At 34.7% G+C, this 20,034-nt stretch overlaps 1 protein-coding gene across 3 annotated transcripts in view; it reads right to left on the reverse strand.

Moving 5' to 3' along the window:
* The window catches only part of LOC129944124 (mitogen-activated protein kinase kinase kinase-like), a 41,114-nt gene that overhangs the window by 7,434 nt on the left and 13,646 nt on the right, over positions 1-20,034 (reverse strand). Inside the window, exons 6-8 of one of the 3 annotated variants that reach the window (XM_056053319.1) lie at positions 18,431-18,616; positions 18,223-18,361; positions 17,140-17,388 (exon numbers count right to left, since the gene is read on the reverse strand). In XM_056053319.1, the coding sequence (XP_055909294.1) occupies positions 17,140-17,388; positions 18,223-18,361; positions 18,431-18,616 (574 nt within the window). Of the gene's footprint in view, positions 1-9,428; positions 17,389-18,222; positions 18,362-18,430; positions 18,617-20,034 lie in introns of those variants that run through there. The other 2 variants (XM_056053318.1, XM_056053320.1) reach the window with 2 other exon arrangements.

Consider the following 20,034-nt stretch of genomic DNA (forward strand, 5'->3'; position numbering starts at 1 on the left):
GTTTATCATGTTTTGTCCAAACATGGCGAAATATGGTTGACAATTTAGCGAGTCGTGCATGTCGGATCGCAACGCACATGCTATACTGGATAAATGAAGGTCCCAGTCATTTTGCTGCTTTGAAATTAAAATTCTCAACTTGCTAAGAAAACTGCGATTGACCCGCTCCGAAATGTTGGCTTGAGGCGAATATACTGCCGTTCGCACATGCTTAACGCCGTAGTTATCCAAAAAGATTTTGAAATCTTTGGACACGAATTGACGACCGTTGTCGGAGTGGATTTGTTCAGGGGTCCCGAAAGTATGGAAAATCTCTGATTCAAGATATTGAATCACACGGTTTGACGTAGCTTTTGGTAAAGCTTTGAAAAACATGAACTTTGTAAAATGGTCAACCACAATGAAAACGTAAATGTTTCCTCGCTTTGTACGCGGATACGGGCCAAGGAAATCAACGTAGAGTCGTTGCATGGGCCTTTCTGTTTTTGTTTGGTTGACTATCGGTGGGCGAAGAATTTTGTTTGGCGCCTTAACCATTTTACAAATTTCACAGTTTTTCACGTAAGTCTTAATGTCGTTAATCATTTTTGGCCAGTAATATCTGGATCGTACGCGGACATACGTCTTGTCAAAGCCACTATGGCAGCTTAGTTTGGTATTATGACACATTTCGATACACTTTTGTGTTAGACTGTCGGGGAGCCATAAGCGCCAAAGGGAATCTTCTTCGTCTACGCTTCCGGTTCTGAATCTAACTCTTCGGTATATATATTTTTCGGAAACGACAAGGTCTGGGAGATTTGCTTGGTTTTGGTCAATGTTCTCTCTCAAGCGAGTATATTGTTCCGAATCAAACTCAGTCGAATTTAAATCGATATCATCGCATATCGTTATCGAAGAACCTCCACAAATCGCATTATCTACATCAATATCACCTGTCGCGATTTCCTCCATGTTCATCCTCGACAGACAATCTGGTACTACGTTCAAGGATCCTTTTCGATGTTCAATCGAGAAGTCGTACCCTTGGAGTTCTAGGCTCCATCTGGCTAGTCTCCCTGCCAACTCCTTCATTGACATGAGCCATTTAAGGCTCGAATGGTCTGTAATGATTGTAAAGGGCAATCCGTCGACATAAGGCCGAAATTTTCGCACGCTTAGTACGGCTGCGAGGCATTCTTGTTCCGTGACTGTATAATTTTTCTGCGATTTGTTGAGTTTCTTCGACATAAATGCAATAGGCTTCTCATTACCGTTCTCATCCACTTGAAAGAGGACACCGCCTACTCCTTCAGACGAAGCATCGCATTGAATGACAAAAGGTTTTGAAAAGTTAGGTTCAGCTAATACTGGAGCTGAAGAAAGGGCTAATTTAAGTCTCTCAAAAGCTTCGAGTGCTTCGGGGGTGAATTCGAATTTAGCCTTCTTTTGAAGGCAGTTGGTTAAAGGAGCAGCTACGTCGGCATAGTTACGAATAAATCTCCTGTACCAACCTGTCATGCCTAGAAACCTTCTTACTTGCCTAACGGTGGTTGGAACCGGAAAATCAACCATTGCTTCTATTTTATCAGGATTGGTTTTCAGGTTTCCCTGGCCTACAATAAAACCTAGGAATTTTATTTCTTTCATGCAGAATTTGCTTTTCTCGAGATTAATTGTTAAATTTGCTCGACGGAGGCAGGCTGCCACTTCTTTAAGGATTCGTAAATGTGACTCGAAATCCGAAGTGCAAATCAGTAAGTCATCTAAATAGACAAACACGTTATCTCGAAGATGGCTAGGAATAACTTGATCCATTACTCTACACAGCGTTTGTCCAGCGTTACTCAAACCAAATGGCATTACCTTAAACTGATAGAGTGGTCTACCAGGTACAGTGAAGGCTGTTTTCTCTCGTGATTTTTCGTGCAAAGGAATTTGCCAATACGCGTCCTTCAAGTCTATCCCCGAGATAAAGTGAGTGTCCTTTATCCGACTTAACAGACCTTCAACATGAGGCAACGGATATGCATCTTTGACCGTGACCGAGTTGACTTTTCGGAAGTCTAAACAAAGACGGACTTTACCTGGTTTTCTCACCAGCACTACGGGACAACTCCATGGAGAGTTACTGACTTCTATAACTCCCAACTCCAACATGCGATCTAACTCTTTATAGACCTCGCCTTGACGAACCGGAGATAACGGGTAATGCCTAGATTTTATCGGGGTGGCGTTTCCTGTATCGACGATGTGACAACCGAGGTCCGTTTTCCCTAATCCAAGGACAACAAAATTTGGAAACTGTCTTTTAACACTTTCTAACTGACAAGACTCTTCAGATGAAAGTTTCAATAATTCAGTGTCATCTTTAAAATCTTCTTCTTTATCAAAATCTATTTTTAACTCACTTATTTGAGGTAACAATTGGAAGCTACGCCAAAAATTCATGCCAAGATATACTTTTTGTGTCAAGTTTGGTATGATATAAAATGTAATTTTTTTCGAAATGCCATTATATTTTGTGTCTATCTCGCAATATCCAACTATATCATGAGATTTACCATCAGCTGTACGTACTATATTTTTGTAGGGTAGTATTTCAACCCCTAGTTTTCGGACTAACTCCCAACACCCATCACCTAAGACTGAAATAGATGCTCCACTATCAAGTAGTCCAAACACTGACTCATTATTCAAAAATACATTGGCATACATACGACCATCCGTATCCGAAGATATTATCGTTTCGATTATTTGTTTTCGAAACTTTTTTCGATTTCGAAAACGACAACGAGCTTTTTGAATTTTTAAACTGGTTGTTCTATTGTTATTGCCGAAAATTCGAGATCGAACTTCTTCGTAATTAAGTTTTCGCTCGTGAAGAGACTTAAGATTGTGTGATTCTATCGGATGAAACTGATCAACATCAACGTTGGACTTTTCCCTTTTTAAAATTGGTTTTGGGATTGAACTGTTATCAGCTTCATCGGAGGAATACGTTAGGTTTTTAGTTTTTAGTTTTGAGAGTGGTTCGTCAGATTCCTTGAGGAACGAACCTCCCCACTCCTCGTTTCGTCCCTCTGGAAGTTTCCCGCTTGATGTTTACCACATTGAACCGTGGTGACACCCTTAGCACCACAAAGGAAACAAAATAAATTTCTGATTGCCGATGGGCAAAAGTGGTAGGCATGTCCTTTCTGATCACAATTCCAACATATATAATTTGCGGTTGAAACTGGCTTTCTGGTAGAATACATGGCTGCGACTTCCAATTCTGTATCGGAAGTATCGTTTTCGACCGCGATCTCACTAACGTTTCGATGACCGACGGCTCTTTTATTCAAAAATCGTTCAGCCTCACGAGCTTTTTGTCGAAGCTGCTCTAAGTTCTTCACATCAGCCGACAACAAAATCTCTCCTAGCTTCTCCTTTGTATTACCCCTAATGATTTCAATCAACTTTTTATCGCTAAATGGTTCTTTTAGACGATCGTTTAAGCTTGAAACCGAAACATAAAAATCATCAAAAGATTCTTTCGGTCCCTGCTTTCGACACATGAGTCTCATATAAATATCAATTTCTGACTCCAATTTGCCGAATTCCTTTTTCATTGCTTCCTTTATTAAAGATAAGTCCGCGTTCGGAGTTTTCTTCACAAAACGCCAAAACCACTTATTTGCCCTACCGTCAAGCAAAATATGGAAGTTTGCTGCAATTTGTTCTTCGCTATAAGATGAACATGACTGCATTCTTCCTATCTTCAAAAGAAAGTCAGATACATTTTCGGAACCATCATATTTGATGTTCCAACGATCCAATCTACATGGACCTGAAGCACTGAACGTACTTGAGCTTCTTGGTGGTATAGCTTGGGTCATGGAAGAGCTATGTCTTTCGACTTGAGGATGGTTGATTGTTTGTTGCGAAGGCAAACGCAAATCTTCCAATTTTTGCAGCACATTTCCCATAAAAATGTCCATTTGCTGGAAAATCCTAACTTGGTTCTGAACCATGCTTCTCTCTATTCTAGCAAGTAAATCTTCCTTTCGACCAACATCATTTTCAGCGCGATCTGCTGGCTCTCTATCACCGCCCTCAACTATATAGTTTGGGTCATTTTCCACACCTTGGAGATCTTCTTGATCCGCCATGTTGGATGTTGAATTGGAAATAACTGATTCTAATTCTTCTGAAAAACTAAAAGAATGGTCCAAGTTAAACCTATCTACCGTGTTACGAAACCTTTGGAAAAATTCTTCAAATGTTGCTTCGTTGTGAGCGTTTATAATTTCTATGTCGTCGTAAATAGAAACTCGGCGACTCCTGCTCATACTTGGTTCGAGTGAACCAACCTACTAATTTCTATCACCTATCCGTAAGCTTCCAAAGAAAAATTTTGATAGGAACACAACAAATTAATTGTCGAGAAACGATTGTTTTTAAAATTTACTTTTGCAACTCGCAATTTATTTACTGCACCACTTAAAAAGGTTGGGATTTGCCAATTTGAGTATCGGCCGAAACCAAAGTTTGAAAAACCAAAACCAGAAAAAAAAACAAATCAAATAATATATACAAATTTAAAACTGCAATTCAAAATTAAGTTAAATAAAATGTAAAAAAAATGTTTTAATAAAATAAAGAAATTGTTTATAAAACAAACTGTTAAAAAAAATATAATTCAATAAAAAAATTTATAAAGAAAATAAAAAGCGTATAAATGTCTAATTGAAACTGTATTTCATAAAATCGTGTTTTTTAAAAAAAAATATAGTCGGAGTATTCAAATCCTTAGTATCTCAAAGAAAAATAAGTTTGAGTTGTAAATTTTCATAAAAGTCAAAAAGGGAAGACGAGGTATGAATCCGGAAACGAGATACAATTACCGAGGATTGAAAAGGAATGTTATTTGAGTCGACAAAAATATGTGTATGTATATAAATAAAATAAAATAAACTAGTGTTTGCTATTGTTTTTTTTTTTTTTTTTTGTATGAAGATTGATATATCGTCTTCTAAGTTTCCAGGACACTACATGACGAGCATCATCAATGAGGACTCTGGAGATTCTCAGAAAACTAAAAATTGAAAATTTTAAATGTTTAAAGGACCATCCAAGACACCGCTAGCATCAAGGGATCTCTTTAATTTGTGGTTATATAAAAAAGGGTATACCATATCCACCTGCAATTTGGGTATCTTTTCTTCAGACGCCCAAAGACTAGGCTTTTATGATTCCTTTGTACAAATAAATACTTTTATATCGATTTCAACCTCTTTGTTGCAACGCGGTACCAGGTAACTGACCTTAGTAACCGGGACTCACAAAGATGTTGAAATCAAATTTTGTTAAGTAAAAATTATATAAAAAAAATAAAAAAATTTAAAATGTTTTGACAAAAAAAATGAATTTTCGACTCATAAATCAAAACGAAACATTGTTAGTCTCACCATCTTCCGATAGTGAAACCGACACGTTGGGCGCCATTTTTGTAACGAGTTTATTCTCAGTTGAGGTCATTGCTGGCACACAAAATATCCCTCGCTAGCTCAGGAGTGGATCCTTTGACCTCCTCGTTATCAAAAAAATATGCCAGGCTTTGCATCTAGCTGTCAATGATGCGCGAGATAATCTTTACCCACCCTACCTGGTTGTTTTCTCGCTAAACAACCCCTTTAAAAACAACGTTCCTCTTCCTCCGCCCTTCTACCTCGGTTTCCTCATCACTTCATCTTCCCCTTTCTAATTAAAAATCTAGAGATTCATAATTTTTTTTCTAATGTACGGCAAATTTTATTAACAATTTCATTCTTATATAAAAAAAATTATCTCACATTGAAATTAACATTTTAAAATAATCAAAATTTGAAAGTAAAAATATTTAAGTAAAATTGAAAGCTGAAGTAAAAAAAATGTAGGGTATATATATTTATAGGCTAGCACTATTATATCCTACGGATGTACTGGGCAGTATTTATATTTAAAATTGTCTCAATAGGACTAGTTAACAAAAATATCACTCACCCCAAAATATCGATGTAGTGGCCACTCCCTCGATGAATCGTGGTTCGATGTGGCGATCTTTAGTACGCCTTGTTTTTTTGAATTTTTATTTGAAAAAATATATAAATATTACCATTTCACCCAAAAGAAATATAATTTGCACTATGATCTACACTTATATATATATATATGTATATGAATATATATATATACGTATAAGGTAGGTATGTATATACACCACTTTCTTACTTTATCAAAATTACTTTTTCAATTTGAATGTTAAACAAAAAAAATTGTTAAATTATCACTGTACAAAAAAATTTAAATTGAACGATAAAAAGATTAAAGTTGTTTAAATTTTTGAATTTAAAAGAGTAAAAAAAGGCACTTTTATAATTGCATATATGTATTATGACTGTTAGGTTTTCCTTTGTTTTTTGGTTGATTGGCGAGACGATTAAGGTTTTTTTCTGGGATTTCCCGCACGTTAATTTCCTGTTTCCTTTAAAAACACAAATTCGAGGCCGTGAAAAGAGAATTTTTTTACGGCCTAAATGCACAAAAAAAATGCCTTACTAACCAATTCGTAGACGTATGTATATATATATATGTATGTATATACATATAAAAAATAAAATTTGATCTTTAACTATCTTTATTTTAAGGTTGATATTATAGGTACGTACATCCTATCTCGATGTGACCAAAATCAGCGCTGGCGGATATGTCTTAATAAAAAAAAAACTATAAAAAAAACTGATTTATAACATATTTGCCTTATTGAAAACCTACTTACGAATTGAGATTATTCTCGAACTAGGTTCCTTGAGCGGTCGGTTGGCGGTACCTTCTTCAAATTCTTCTGGTCTTCCTTATCCAAGGGTAGATAATTTTGAAAAGAAGGTACTTGCCGACGGCATTTACTCAAGAACCCTAGCTCTACCCATCTCACTAACACTACCTAACCAGGATTTTCCAGCCTTTGTCTCGTTTCACACCCACTAGATTACGCATTATTACATTAATGTTATAACGCAATTATTAATCTTTTTATGTGGGTGTGAACATTGGTGGGTGTGTTTTACGCACTTGTTGCAAACGTCTTTTGGATGCGATCGGATTCATATATGTCATGACACCGATCGCATCCTAATTGTGTCACGCAACAGAGGTGAGTTTCCCCACCTTCGCAACATTCCCTCTAAACATTCTCACATTATGGGAACTTGCTGACAATCACTCAATTGTGATTCGTATGTCAGCCATAACTCTTACTGCCCAGAAGGAGAATCGTTTGTCACTCAGCTTACCCCTGTAGAGGGGGAGCGAGTTAGCATTGCTGTACTATTTCGTTATGTGTATAAACAACTGCAGTTGCAGTTGAGTCGTCGTCGTCGGTCTTGTCCTAGTTGGTGGTGTTTTTTTTTCGTTTGTTTTGTTTACATTTATTTTGATATTCTTCTATTTGCATGTAATAAATATAATAATTTTTAATTGTCTAAACACAGCCCATTCGGTTACAAGTGATTAAATGAAAAGGAAAAAAAAACCTATACCATAATAAGGAAAGGAACAAAAACATGTACAACAATATAAGCCACTTAGACTTGTTGTTGTTAAAATCAGTTTAAAAAACGATTTAAATTATTTTTTGTGTTCCTCATTTCGATTTATTGAAAAAAAAATCAATCAACAAATCATTAAATTTAAGCCAATAGAACCGTTTATCATAGTATCAAGTATAGCGAAGATACTATTTCAATGACCGTACTTTGTGGATATAGCAACTAGTTTGGTCGGGTCAACGTTGGTCAGGAGTTGGTCAGTAAAATACAAATTTGTCATGTTCTTATCCTTATAATTGCATTAGGATGGCTTTACTAAGCTCCACAAGTGAAATGGAAATTCTAGCTATGTGTCTGTCTACCTCGAGTTATAAAAAATACATCCGATAATCACAAATCATAAATTATAAATGGAAAACCCCGTTCTTCATTACAATCTTCAAAGAATCAATTTAAAAGATTGATTTACAAAACAACACAAAAGCAGCTTTCAAACACAGCTCAACTTGACTCCACGCTTTACCATATCGAGGAGTTGAATATTAAGTATAAATTTCTGGATAGTCATTCCGTAATTTTCAAAACGATTATCATTGACGATATCGTCAATAATTTGCTTCACGTAACTTTGTCACTATCGTCTTGTCTATCGTTTTCAGTATAAGATAACTGAAATGTCAAAATGAACTCAACGAATAGTAAAGGGCAGGTTCAGCCGACATAAGGGACTTGAAAGTAAGCAAGTTTCTAGTATCTGATTGGCCAGCTGCCAAAAAATGTCCTTCCAATTAAGGCAACTTTATTGGAAAGTCGTCTGGAATGTTAGCCAAGAAAAATCTCCCTAAATATCAAGTCAAGTCAACTTATTTCAAAATGACAACACACTAACCATCACGTCACGGGTATAACAACGACGAGACAAATGGATAGATTAAATTCCAGCTTCATGAGCTCTATGACCAGAAGACGGGAGAAGAACACTGACTTCTCAGAAGGAAAAAAAAGAGGGTATGAGAATCGTGCGGTCGAAGATGTTGAGAGGTTCAAAAGCAGGAATGAAGTTCGAAAGTTTTATGAGCAGGTAAAACGGAATTCACAGGTACATACCTAAACCTAGAACCGAAGGCTGCAAAGACGAAAGTGGAAATATCATAGTGGAATTGCAGTCAATGCTGAGGATATGGAAGGACCACTTTTGTAGACTGTATCCATTCAACATAGACGACGAAAGCCAAAAAAACCGTCCTCCCGACTTAGACGAAGTAAAGATTGCCATATCTAACCTGAAATCTAAAAAAGATACTGGAGCAGATAGCTTGAATGTCAAGCTCATTAAAGCATCTGGAAATGAGTTGGTAAGGAGCATGAACCAACTTATTTGTAAGATATGGTCGGAAGAAAGTATGTCCGATGAATGGAACCTCAGTATTGTTCCTGAAAAAGGAGACCATCTAACTGCACCAAGAGGGAATCAGTCTACTTAACATCGCCTATAAAATCTTCTCTGCCGTAATATGTGAACGTCTAAAGCCCATCGTCAACAACCTGATAGGTCCTTATCAGTGTGGTTTTAGACCAAGAAAGTCCACAGTCGATCAAATATTCACATTACGGTAGATCCTGAAAAAAAAACAAAGAACATCAAATCGACACCCACCAATTTTTCATCGATTTCAAGGCCGCATATGACAGCATCTACAGAGACGATCGGTATAGAGCCATGTCTAGTTTTGGCATCAATTCCAAACTCGTGCGTGTGGATAACCATGGAGAATTCACGCTATTCCATAAAGGTTGAAAACAACTTAACAGAACCTTTAGATGTCAAAAATGGTTTTAGATAGTACTTGAAACAATAGTACAGAGCTCACACGTCAACACTAGAGGCACTATCTTTCAAAAGTCTGTCCAATTACTAGCATATGCTGATAGAGGCGGCAAAAATGGGTTTAACGGTTAATAAGGGCAAAATAAAGTACATGCTGTCGTCAAGAAAGGACCTAAACACCGGCGTCTCGGTCAAAACGTCACCATCGACAGACGTAACTTTGAGGTAGTCAAGGACTTTGTCTACCTAGGCTCCGCTATGAACATAGGAATCAAGACGCGCTGAGATCAACCCAAGAATTCCTCTTGCTAACCGCTGTTTCTTTAGGCTAAGAAAGCAATTGAGTGGCAAAGTCCTCTCTCGAAGAACCAAAGTGTCGCTATATAAGCTCCTCATCATCCTCGTCCTGCTATACGGTGCAGAAGCATGGACTACTACAAAAGCGGATGAAAGCACCTTGCTACTACTGTCCCGTATGCATCGAAGGTGAGTGCAGGAGAAGATGGAACGACGAGCTGTACGTGTACGTGCCCGAAAAGACTTCGATTCCACAGCCACAGGACAGCGCAGTTGAGGAAAACCGCGAATCAGGTGGCACGCACAAGTGGAAAGTCTAGCTAAAGACCGAGCTAGATGGAGAAGTTTGTTGGGTGAGGCCCTGGTACACACAGGACTGTAGCGCCACCTAAAGTAAAGTAAGTAAGTAATGAAAACTTATCCCAACCAACAAAATTAAAAATGTATAAAATTTGAGAGCAGCGGACAACCCTTAACATTGAAAATATTATTTTTCAACTTCAATTATAGGAGACATTCTTGTAAGTTTCTTTGTCCCAGTGATAAATCATTTTTACATTCTCTTACCTTTTGTAAAAGAATCGGGATGTCAAATCTACTTTACTCATTTTTCAAACCATTTAATGACATTTTTTTAACAACTATCCCCAAATAATAAAAAAACATATACTTAAAGAAAAGAAAAAAAAAGAACACGAAATATGTTTTTATATCGGTATATTTTTAAATCTATTTTAAAATTGATATATAATAAAATTGGAATATTTTGTTTGTGTACGTCTAAAATAGAAAATCGAAAATTGAAAAATCAAAATCAAAATGTTAATAGGTACAAAATTTTTAAACAAAATTAATAAAATTAAAACGTTCGAATATAAATCTACAAATAAAATATAATGTGAATAATTATGCAAAATATGTATGTAGTTGTATAACACAAATTCTACTATTTTTATTTTAGTTGAAAATGCAAAACACAAAAATAAAAAGAAATGCAATTGAAATTGTAAATACAATTTGAATAATTATAGCGACTATTTTAATTCTAGGTGAATTTATTTTTTGATATTTTTCATTATTTAATCACAGCTAAGTTTAATGCTAAAAGATTTATTTTTGTTTTTAAATGTTTTTCTTTTGTATACCTGGGTAAAAAAACTTCAATCAAAAAGAATACATAAATAATAAATTGTTGTTAACACTAAATTTAATTTTTTTTTCATTTAATTTACAATCAAATATAAATAATTATTATTATTGCTATCGTCGATTTGCTTAACCTCTATTAGTCTATGTTTACTTTGTTTTTAACTAAAAAACAAAAATGCAACTTAAGTCTAAAAAAAATATGTAATATATATATTTTTCAGGAATCGTAAAATACTCGTACTAAAACCTTATAACACCAAGGCCCAGTTAATAAAAGGAGGCAAAATCTATTTTTGATTTTCTGTTAAATAAAACAAGAATACGTGATAAAAAAAAGGACACTTGAAGGAAGGTATACATAATGCAAATAAGCAACAGCGCTTCTGTCTATACTTATATTAATTTTTATCATCATAAGGAGCAGCGTTTCTGCTTAAGCAATAAGCTTGAGACATAATTTGTTTCCTTAAGAACTTTTAAAAACATGATAATCGTAGTTTTAAGGACACTTTTTTTAAACAGTTTACAATCGAAATCCCAGACGAGTTTAGACTTAATCGGCGCTGAAAAATTGGCTCTGAAGATGTACTCCAATTATCCAAAGAAACTGGAAATGACATATCTTGTACAGGGTGGGCCATATTAAAATCCCTAATTTTAAACTACTTTAAAAACTTTAAAATAAAAAAAAAAAATGAAGTACAAACTATGCCATTAATATCGTCGTCGTTCTATGAAAACTCCGTAAGACCATTTCCCGCAAAAATGAAATAAATACACTAAGTTCATGGAAATGACAAAATTTATATTTTTTCAAAACTCCCGAAGCTTATCGATGCACCATTTTTAAGTTATAAGGAATTAAAACTCCCAAAATCTATTAATTTGCATGTTGATTTCAAACTTTTAATGCAAATATCTCAAAACACTAAAAATGGACCAAGGGATTTTTAATAGAATGACGACGATATAGAATACAGCTAGGTTCTACATTTTACTTTAACTTGAATTGAAATTGGTTCAAAAAAATACATTAGAGTTCTGAAATTTATTTAATTTGTTTCCAACTCAAAACGAAGTGAATTTCGATGTTTTACATTTCGATATTTGCGATTTTCAAGTGATTTGCATTCGACCAAGAACTGAATTTATAGTTGAGGGAACGAACAATGCATTCAAAACGATATTATCGGAAACTGATTAACGCACAGAACCGCAAATCTACAGCTAGCTGCTATGGGCATCGACACAATGCAAATAAGAACCACGAATATTTTATGTTTATTTTATTAAAATCAATGAACTGATTAATTTGTTGACTGATGTGGTTTATGTCAGCTGCTTAAATTTCACTTGAAGTGATTTGGAAAAGTATTCGCAGTTATGAAATAGCACCTTGAAAACAATTTCACTCGATTTTCAAATCAGGGGCCCTACTATGTAACTCGATTCTACTTTTGATTCTATTCGAAACTCATTTCCGATTCTGCTTTTAAATTGTACTACGTATGAAAGTAGAATCGGATGCCAGTTATAAATACTAACTTGTTTTCAAAAAAATGTGTACTTTCGAACGAGTATCGAGTTGTTTGACAGTTTAAAAAAAAACCATCAAATGTTTGGACAAGAATAATTATTACAAAAATGTACACCATTGGAATTTGGTTCAATTTGCAAGTAAATGAAGAACGGTACGAGCAAACGTACTGAGATTCCCTCTGGATCTTTATATTGCTGTAAGAACTCAACCACATCGCTGGGATCATTGGAACTGGAACCAAGTGTTTTAGCGAATTCCATTGTTTTGAAACTAGCTCTGTTTTTAATTAACAATGACATATTTTTAAAACCACTTTGCATGATCGCTTTGTGAAATAATTTTCTAGATCTTTCCGATAAGACATGCAGATGGATACTAAGGCCAAATAATGTTACATTGTTGGGATCTCCACCAAATTGGGAAATATTTTCTTGTACCCATTCCAGCACAAGATCTAAGATCGAACATTATACACATGTCGTAAGTATGGTTAATGTAAATTCATAAATTTGGTCCTTAAGACCTGCATTGCCAGGTATGTTCCCTTCGGGAAGCGAAAGAAATCCCAGTAGCCCAAGGCGATAGTTCATAGTGACAACAATTACATTTTCTTGCACCAAATACATAGGGTTATGGCTGAAATAGGAATTGATAAGATAAGAACGCATGACTACCTTGAAAGGTTTTACTTTTCACTATTTCCACTGCCAGTCACAAATGCTCCACTAGGTATAAAAACCATGACGGGCAATCCTTTTTGACTTCAATCGAAAGAGTCATGTGCCCGCTGATGGTGAATTTTGAAATATTTTTGGCAAAAATCACGAATTTCCTGTGTAATTAGGGAGGAACTCATTTTCAAAATTTTACTTACACTTCGACAAAAAAAACTTCACTCGCAAAAACTTTTGATGTAGAGTGATTACTTTCGATTTTGCCTTGTTTTGAATTTTACTTTCGAGTTACGTAGTTCCTCGTTTATTCGAAAGTTCATAAGAATATAGTTGGCACTACTAGAACTATTCGATTCTCGTTGGTTCGAAAGTAATCAAATAGATACATTGAACCAATTTTTCAAATTCGAGCAATTACATTGTAGAATCGATTGTACAAAACATTTGCAATTTTTTTGTTTGTTACTGATATTTCTGATCCACTGTATATAACAGTCATTTTTCACATTGGTCTTAGAAAATGAAGTTACTCATTGCGTCTCTTTAATTTAAGGCAAAGAAATCGACAATATGTCCCGTTAGAAGACCAAAGCATCATGAAAGAACTTAGAAGACACATATGCAAGTACCTCATTCCTGATTTGTACTTTAGTCAATTACATTCTTTTGACATTGATTTGTAAGCTGCATAATTTAAAAGTGTTTAAATGTTTTTTTTGTGAAAATAAAACTATTTTTAAATATGGGTGGAAATAAATATAATAAACATACTAACAAATTAACTATCGAAGCATTTTAAAAATATATTTATTTGAATTTTCCTAATAAATAAAGTGTCCAAATCATACAAACAAATCATTGTTTTGCATAAGTCTGAGTTGATAACTTAGTTCAATTACAATACAAAAATTTGCAAATGTTTTGAACAACACTGTACATAGTAAGGCCCCAGATTTCGATTTCATTTCACTCCATTTTGGGAGCCTAGCTGATAATCAAGTCATAAAAATGTATATCACTGCAACGGATTTTACACTTTACACATCGTTCAGACAAAATTTCTAAACATTTCTCTAATATTTTTCGTAAAATTGCGTTGGTAATCAATGTTTTAAAGGCTCCTTTCTCAACGTATAATTTGCTTAAGAATTTAAAAATTTAAGATTTCCCATAAAAAAAAATCTTGCAGGCAAAATTACCCTGGAAACTTCTGTCGCAGTTTTGCCAAAACAATGTCGGAATATTCATAGTTGCACTGTTTCGTTTAAACCAAGTGGGAATGAGTGGATTCATATAAAAAAAGATACTAGACGTTACAGACTGTGATGTGCCAGGACTTGACAACACAGCTCACTTTTTCAACGTCTTCAAGAGTCTGACTGACCTTCGGCGATCAGGTTTGAGTGAAGAAGTTGTGTTCACCCGTTCTTATAAAATGTTTGTTTGTTTTGATCGAAAATTCGTTCATGGCGACTAATTAACTTTATAATACAACCCGGTGTTACGACCTTTGTAAATAATCTAAATCGTCTTTGCGATGGGTTTCAAATAAGGGTTTGAAGTTGAAGTGCAAAGAAGCAATACGTACTCGTAAATTGGAGAAGCATTCCAAAAATTTTGATAATATTGCCTATAAATGTTTTGTACTTATTTGTAAACTGTTAGGTCTTAAACTGAACTTTATCAATTTTCTACAATTTATGTGTCCCAAACGCTCACATTTATAAAGCCAACTTTCTGAACATTTTTAATGAATGAGTTTTCTAAATTCATGAATTTATTTAACACAACAGTCCAACAATTCTTTTTAACGATCAATAAATTTTAAGGCTTGAAAAAATCATCTTTTACCCCACTTCAGCCACAATCGTTTTGAAATCGAAATGAAATACAAAAAGTCTAAAAAGTCCCTGTATAACAGCTTTCTTTTTATTGATTTCTATAACAATATACCAAAAACAAGAATTTTGAAAATCACAATCACAAAATTTGATAATAAAGTTAAGGTGGAAACTAAATTTTTTTCAATAAATCACTTTGGTTTTAACATTTATTGATAGTACTATTTTTCAAAAAAAAACACTTAATTTAGGCTGATGTACGGAGACTTTTTGGACTTAGTGTATATTTATTTATCTTATTCAAATTCGTTAGAAACCTGTCCATATTTTGAATGACGATCCCAAATAATTATTTCACTTCCTTTTTTATCAACACTTTTAGGAAAATAGGCTCAATTTGATGGGCTTTTAATTTTAATATTTTTAAAAGAAGAAGGAAAAGCAACAGTTCAATTCTTCAAAATGAGCTTGACTTCAAAAACTTAATCTTTTGCAACTTTGATATTTTCATTATTAATAACAACTTCCTTTTTAAGACCTTCCATTGCATTCTTAATTTTTACATCATTCTCTTCAATTTGTGGGGCACTATTTGCCATCGCATTCTCTTCACTCTCAACGCCGTTTAGCTCGGAATTATTTTTTAACAAAGTATAAGCCGAACTTCCTGAAGTCTGGACAAGTTTCTTTTTTGAATTTCTCTTCAATGTACCAAAACTAAAGAAACTTATCAAGTTTTTCAGCTTTCCCCCGCTAATAACAGTCTTTTTCTTTTTTCCCTGTTTACTCAAATGCAAATGCGATGAATTATTGTATTTTATAACTTCAGCATCTGGTTGAATGTCTTTCAATTTTCTCGAGGCCATAACCGAATTCGGTAGAATAAAATCCGAGGTATTGGATGGCTGAGCAACAATATCGTCTCCATTTTCATCGGGCACTTCGTCGCTGTAATTTGTTGTAAAACTAAAAGAATTATAACTTTCTTGATAGAAACAGTCTTGGTCTTGATTGGAAGATGAGCTAAGTTCATCGGTTGTTTTAGCACATTGAAATGTAACCATTGAACTTTTTCGTGACACATCGGCCGAAGAGGAATAATCGCAGTTGGTCGCATGGATGCATGGCTGATAGGATGATGAGTTGAAACTCTCACTGAATTGATCTACTTCGCTGCGACTACTACTGCGACTGCTGCTGCTGGAGCTCTTCGATATCATTGCCACTTTGCCATTGCCGTTTAGAGAATGCGATTCCTGCCTAAAGAAACAATGTCGTGGAAACTGTGAACCAGAACGTATTTCAGTGTCATTCGGAGGGGGCCCCTGTTGGCTAGCAGAATCAAAACTATACATAGTAAGATCGCCACTTGATTTGGAACTAGCCTTTTCGGGATGGTTCCAAACGTGACGATTGGCAGATGAAATCGTTGCAATATCACAAGGCGTTGAAAATATCTCATCGAGACTTTTTTGCATGGCTTTGTAGAACACACGATCATAAGTGACATTGTCAATCGTAGTAACCACTATTGAACTGGAGCACTCTCGTTGCGTTTGAACCAGAGAGGGGATCTTACTGTCTAGACTATGTTTTTTGTGCCCCCCGACGGGGTAAATTTGGTTGCTAGGTTTGATAGTGGATGTCGATGTAGATGTCGATGTCGAGGAGTTTTGAGTGTTTGCCATTCGGCGAAGATTGAAACAACCAGTTGGTTTTTCGCTTTCATCATCATCATCGTCGTCGTCGTTCTCGTAAGTCGTCATTGGCATTGGTATGCTACTAACTCCACCACCACCACCGCTTCCATTATTTATTTGATCGTTATTAGATGTAATTGATAACTGATGCGTATGACGATTACTATTTGCGTTTCCGCCGAAGACAGTACCCCCACTACTGCAACTACCACCAAGGGAATTATTAAAACTATAACTAAAAGGAATTTGTGCTGAGGATTTTGCATTTCTAAGGGATTCTACTTCTTGGCTCTTGGCCATTTGGATGCTGTTATTGTTACTACTGCTACCACGACGAGGAGGTGTTATCGTACTGGCAGCCGTTGATGATTTCTTTTTACTTTTTCTAATACTATTGTTACTTAATTTATTATTATTATTATGATTATTACTATTAATTAAATTATTGCCACTGTAAATACTTAAACTACTCATGTTGATGTTGCTGATGGCATGATTATTATTATTCTTGTTATTAGCAATTGTATAGTGTTGAAATTTGGTTGATGATATTGGAATACCTTGTGGAATATAACCAATTGTGTTGCCGGCTATCATGGCCGACGTTGTTGCAGCTATTGCTGATTGTGTGCCTGGTGGTTGCTGGGGGAATGCTATTCGTGATTTATCCAAATTAGGAGCACTCTTACTAAAGTGGGAGGCTGGTTCCCACTCCGTAGAGCTAAGTGATGGCGGCAATTGTAATTGGCGCCTTTCACGTTGATGAACTGTAGATGGACCCCATGTTTTGCCTTTAAATCCATCCGGAACTGAATAAATATGAATGAAATTAATGTTGGACAGTTATTTTTGTCTATAAAATTTTATATTAAAGAAAAGATCGGAGCCTTTATACTTTTTACACCGACTGTTTTGACTGTTTATGAAAAGGTTAAATGTTTTACAAGGATTACAATGCCTATTATGTGAGGTTTCGTTTTGTTTTGATTTGATTTGGAGGAATATTTTATTAATTTTTTTAAGGATTGTCTCAATCAAACGCAATCAAATTGTTAGCTTTTCTTATAGTAAATTGATTACTTATTTCTTTGAAACATTGGAGGCTTTTTGGATTATTAAAAGTAATTTATTCTAGCGTCTTTTTAGCATCATATGTTATGTTGAGCAATACAATCGCCTTATCGTTTTTTCTTAATTAATTAACTCTAATATAATGTTTAGTTTGTATGTTTGTTTGTAAATTAAAAGTGAAACAATAAAATTGCTGAAACTAATAATCAAAAATAAGATTTTCTTGCATTTAAAAGCTAGTAATGTCTTTACTAAAATAAAAACCAATTTCTTGGTTTGGAAAACTTACAAACAAATTAAAAAAAATATCAACAAAACAAAACTCATAATATGCATTTTTTGAATAACATCGACAATAGTTTTCTAAATAATTGCAGAAATAAAAAACAAACAAATAAATGAACTAAAGTTTTAAGTACACATGCATCGTGATGTATAGTTACTCAATTATTTGCTTATTAAAGCGATTATGTGAAAACTTGGGGAAGTTGGATTTTTGATAAAACATTTTTTTAATGTACATTTTAAACACAATTCCAACATATACCAGAATATTCTAAATGTTTACTTACGTGCAACTATCCTAAGACCTGATATCGCCGGCGATCCAGGGGGCGTGTCTGTTCGAGCTCGCGACTTATCTCGTATCGTCGTTATCGTATGTCGAAAATCAATGGGAAGTGATATTTGAGCGGGTTCGCGTTTCAAAAGCTAAACAAAAAAGAAAAAAATTAAATTTGTATATATTTCTTTGGAAAGACCAAAAAACAATAAAATCACCTTAAGCTTTTTGAAGCGACCTTTTCGTATCTTTGGCACTGGAGTGTTTTGTAGGACTATTAATTCGCGTCCAATCAACTCTAGCTCACGTGCCATTAACTCTTGTTCGCGTAGTTGTAAATCTTTGGCTTGTTCAAGTTGTTGCATTTGAACGCGTAAAAGTTCTGCTTCTTTGTAGCGCAATTCCTATTAATTGATATTTTAAAAAATACATAATATTTATTGTAAGCTTTATAAATGATGTTTTAAGATTCTGAACAGTAATAATATTTATTTTCAATACATCAAACATATAAAAATTAGTACAATTTGATAACGCTAGTATCAAATCTCAACTTTCAGCACCTCCACTAGATTTGTATACTTTTATACCAATGAGAGTACAACAGTTGTTATGTTTTGTAGCAGGGAGTCCTTTGGTTAGAACATCAGCAGGCATCTCATCGGTTCTCAAATATTCTACTTTTAATTTATTATCTTCTATAAGATCTCGAATGAAATGATGCCTTATATCGATGTGCTTTGAATGTGCGTGATAAACGTTGATTTTAGATATGTTTATTGCACTCTTGTTATCGCATTGCAATATAAGTTCTTGATTCCAATTAATTAGTTCTCGCAATAAAGATTGAAGCCAAAGTGCTTCTTGAGATGTCGAGGCTAAGGCCATATACTCAGCCTCTGAGGTGGAGAGAGCGACAGTAGGTTGTTTTTTTGCATTCCACGAAATAGGTCCTCTTTGGTATTTAAAGAGATAACATGTAGTTGATTTTCTCTCATCTGAGTCACTAGCCCAGTCAGCATCCGAAAATCCTTCTAAACATCCTGCAATGTCTCGAGTGTATTCTAGCTTGTAATTTATTATTCCTTTTATGTAACGGAAAATTCGTTTAACCGCTATTCAATGAGATTTTGAAGGATTATTATTAAAACTTGATAAAGCTTCCACGACTTACTTGTGCTGCATATAAAATTCTTCCAATAGCTTTTTGATATGGAACGGTTTTCATGTAATCAGTTTCGTGTTTGCTTTGTTGATATGTTTATTATCAAAACCTTCAGGGAGATTCATGTAAATTTCTTCGTTCAATTCACTTTGCAGGAAAGCAGTCACAACATCCATTTGATCGATATCCAAATCATTACGTACAGCCAAACTTAAAAGTACCCTTATGGATGTGTATCTTACGACGCGATGGGAGTAAATATTTCTTGATAATCGATCCCTTGATGTTGCGAATACCCCTTTACGACTAATCTAGCTTTATATTCTTCGACATTACCACATGCATCTTTTTTCGTCTTAAATGTCCATTTGGAATTTATGGGTTTCTTTCCTTTTGGTAAAGAAACTATTTCATCATTTATTGCTTTTTTCCAATCAGACATATGTTCGCTCTTCATTGCCTCAGCGACTGTCTTTGGATCTTCATCATTGTTGCTGGCCACGTACGATAGATAACTGTATCTTTCAGGTGGATTTCTTATTCTGGTAGATTGTCTTATTCCTCTCTGAGATATGATCCCATCTGAAGATTCTTCAACAATTCAATCATCTTGGGCATCCAAAAAACTGTTTTCACTTGCCGTTTCGGTACCTATTT

This window comes from Eupeodes corollae, chromosome 2 (genome assembly GCF_945859685.1).
Source record: "Eupeodes corollae chromosome 2, idEupCoro1.1, whole genome shotgun sequence".
Taxonomy (NCBI): Eukaryota; Metazoa; Arthropoda; class Insecta; order Diptera; family Syrphidae; genus Eupeodes; species Eupeodes corollae.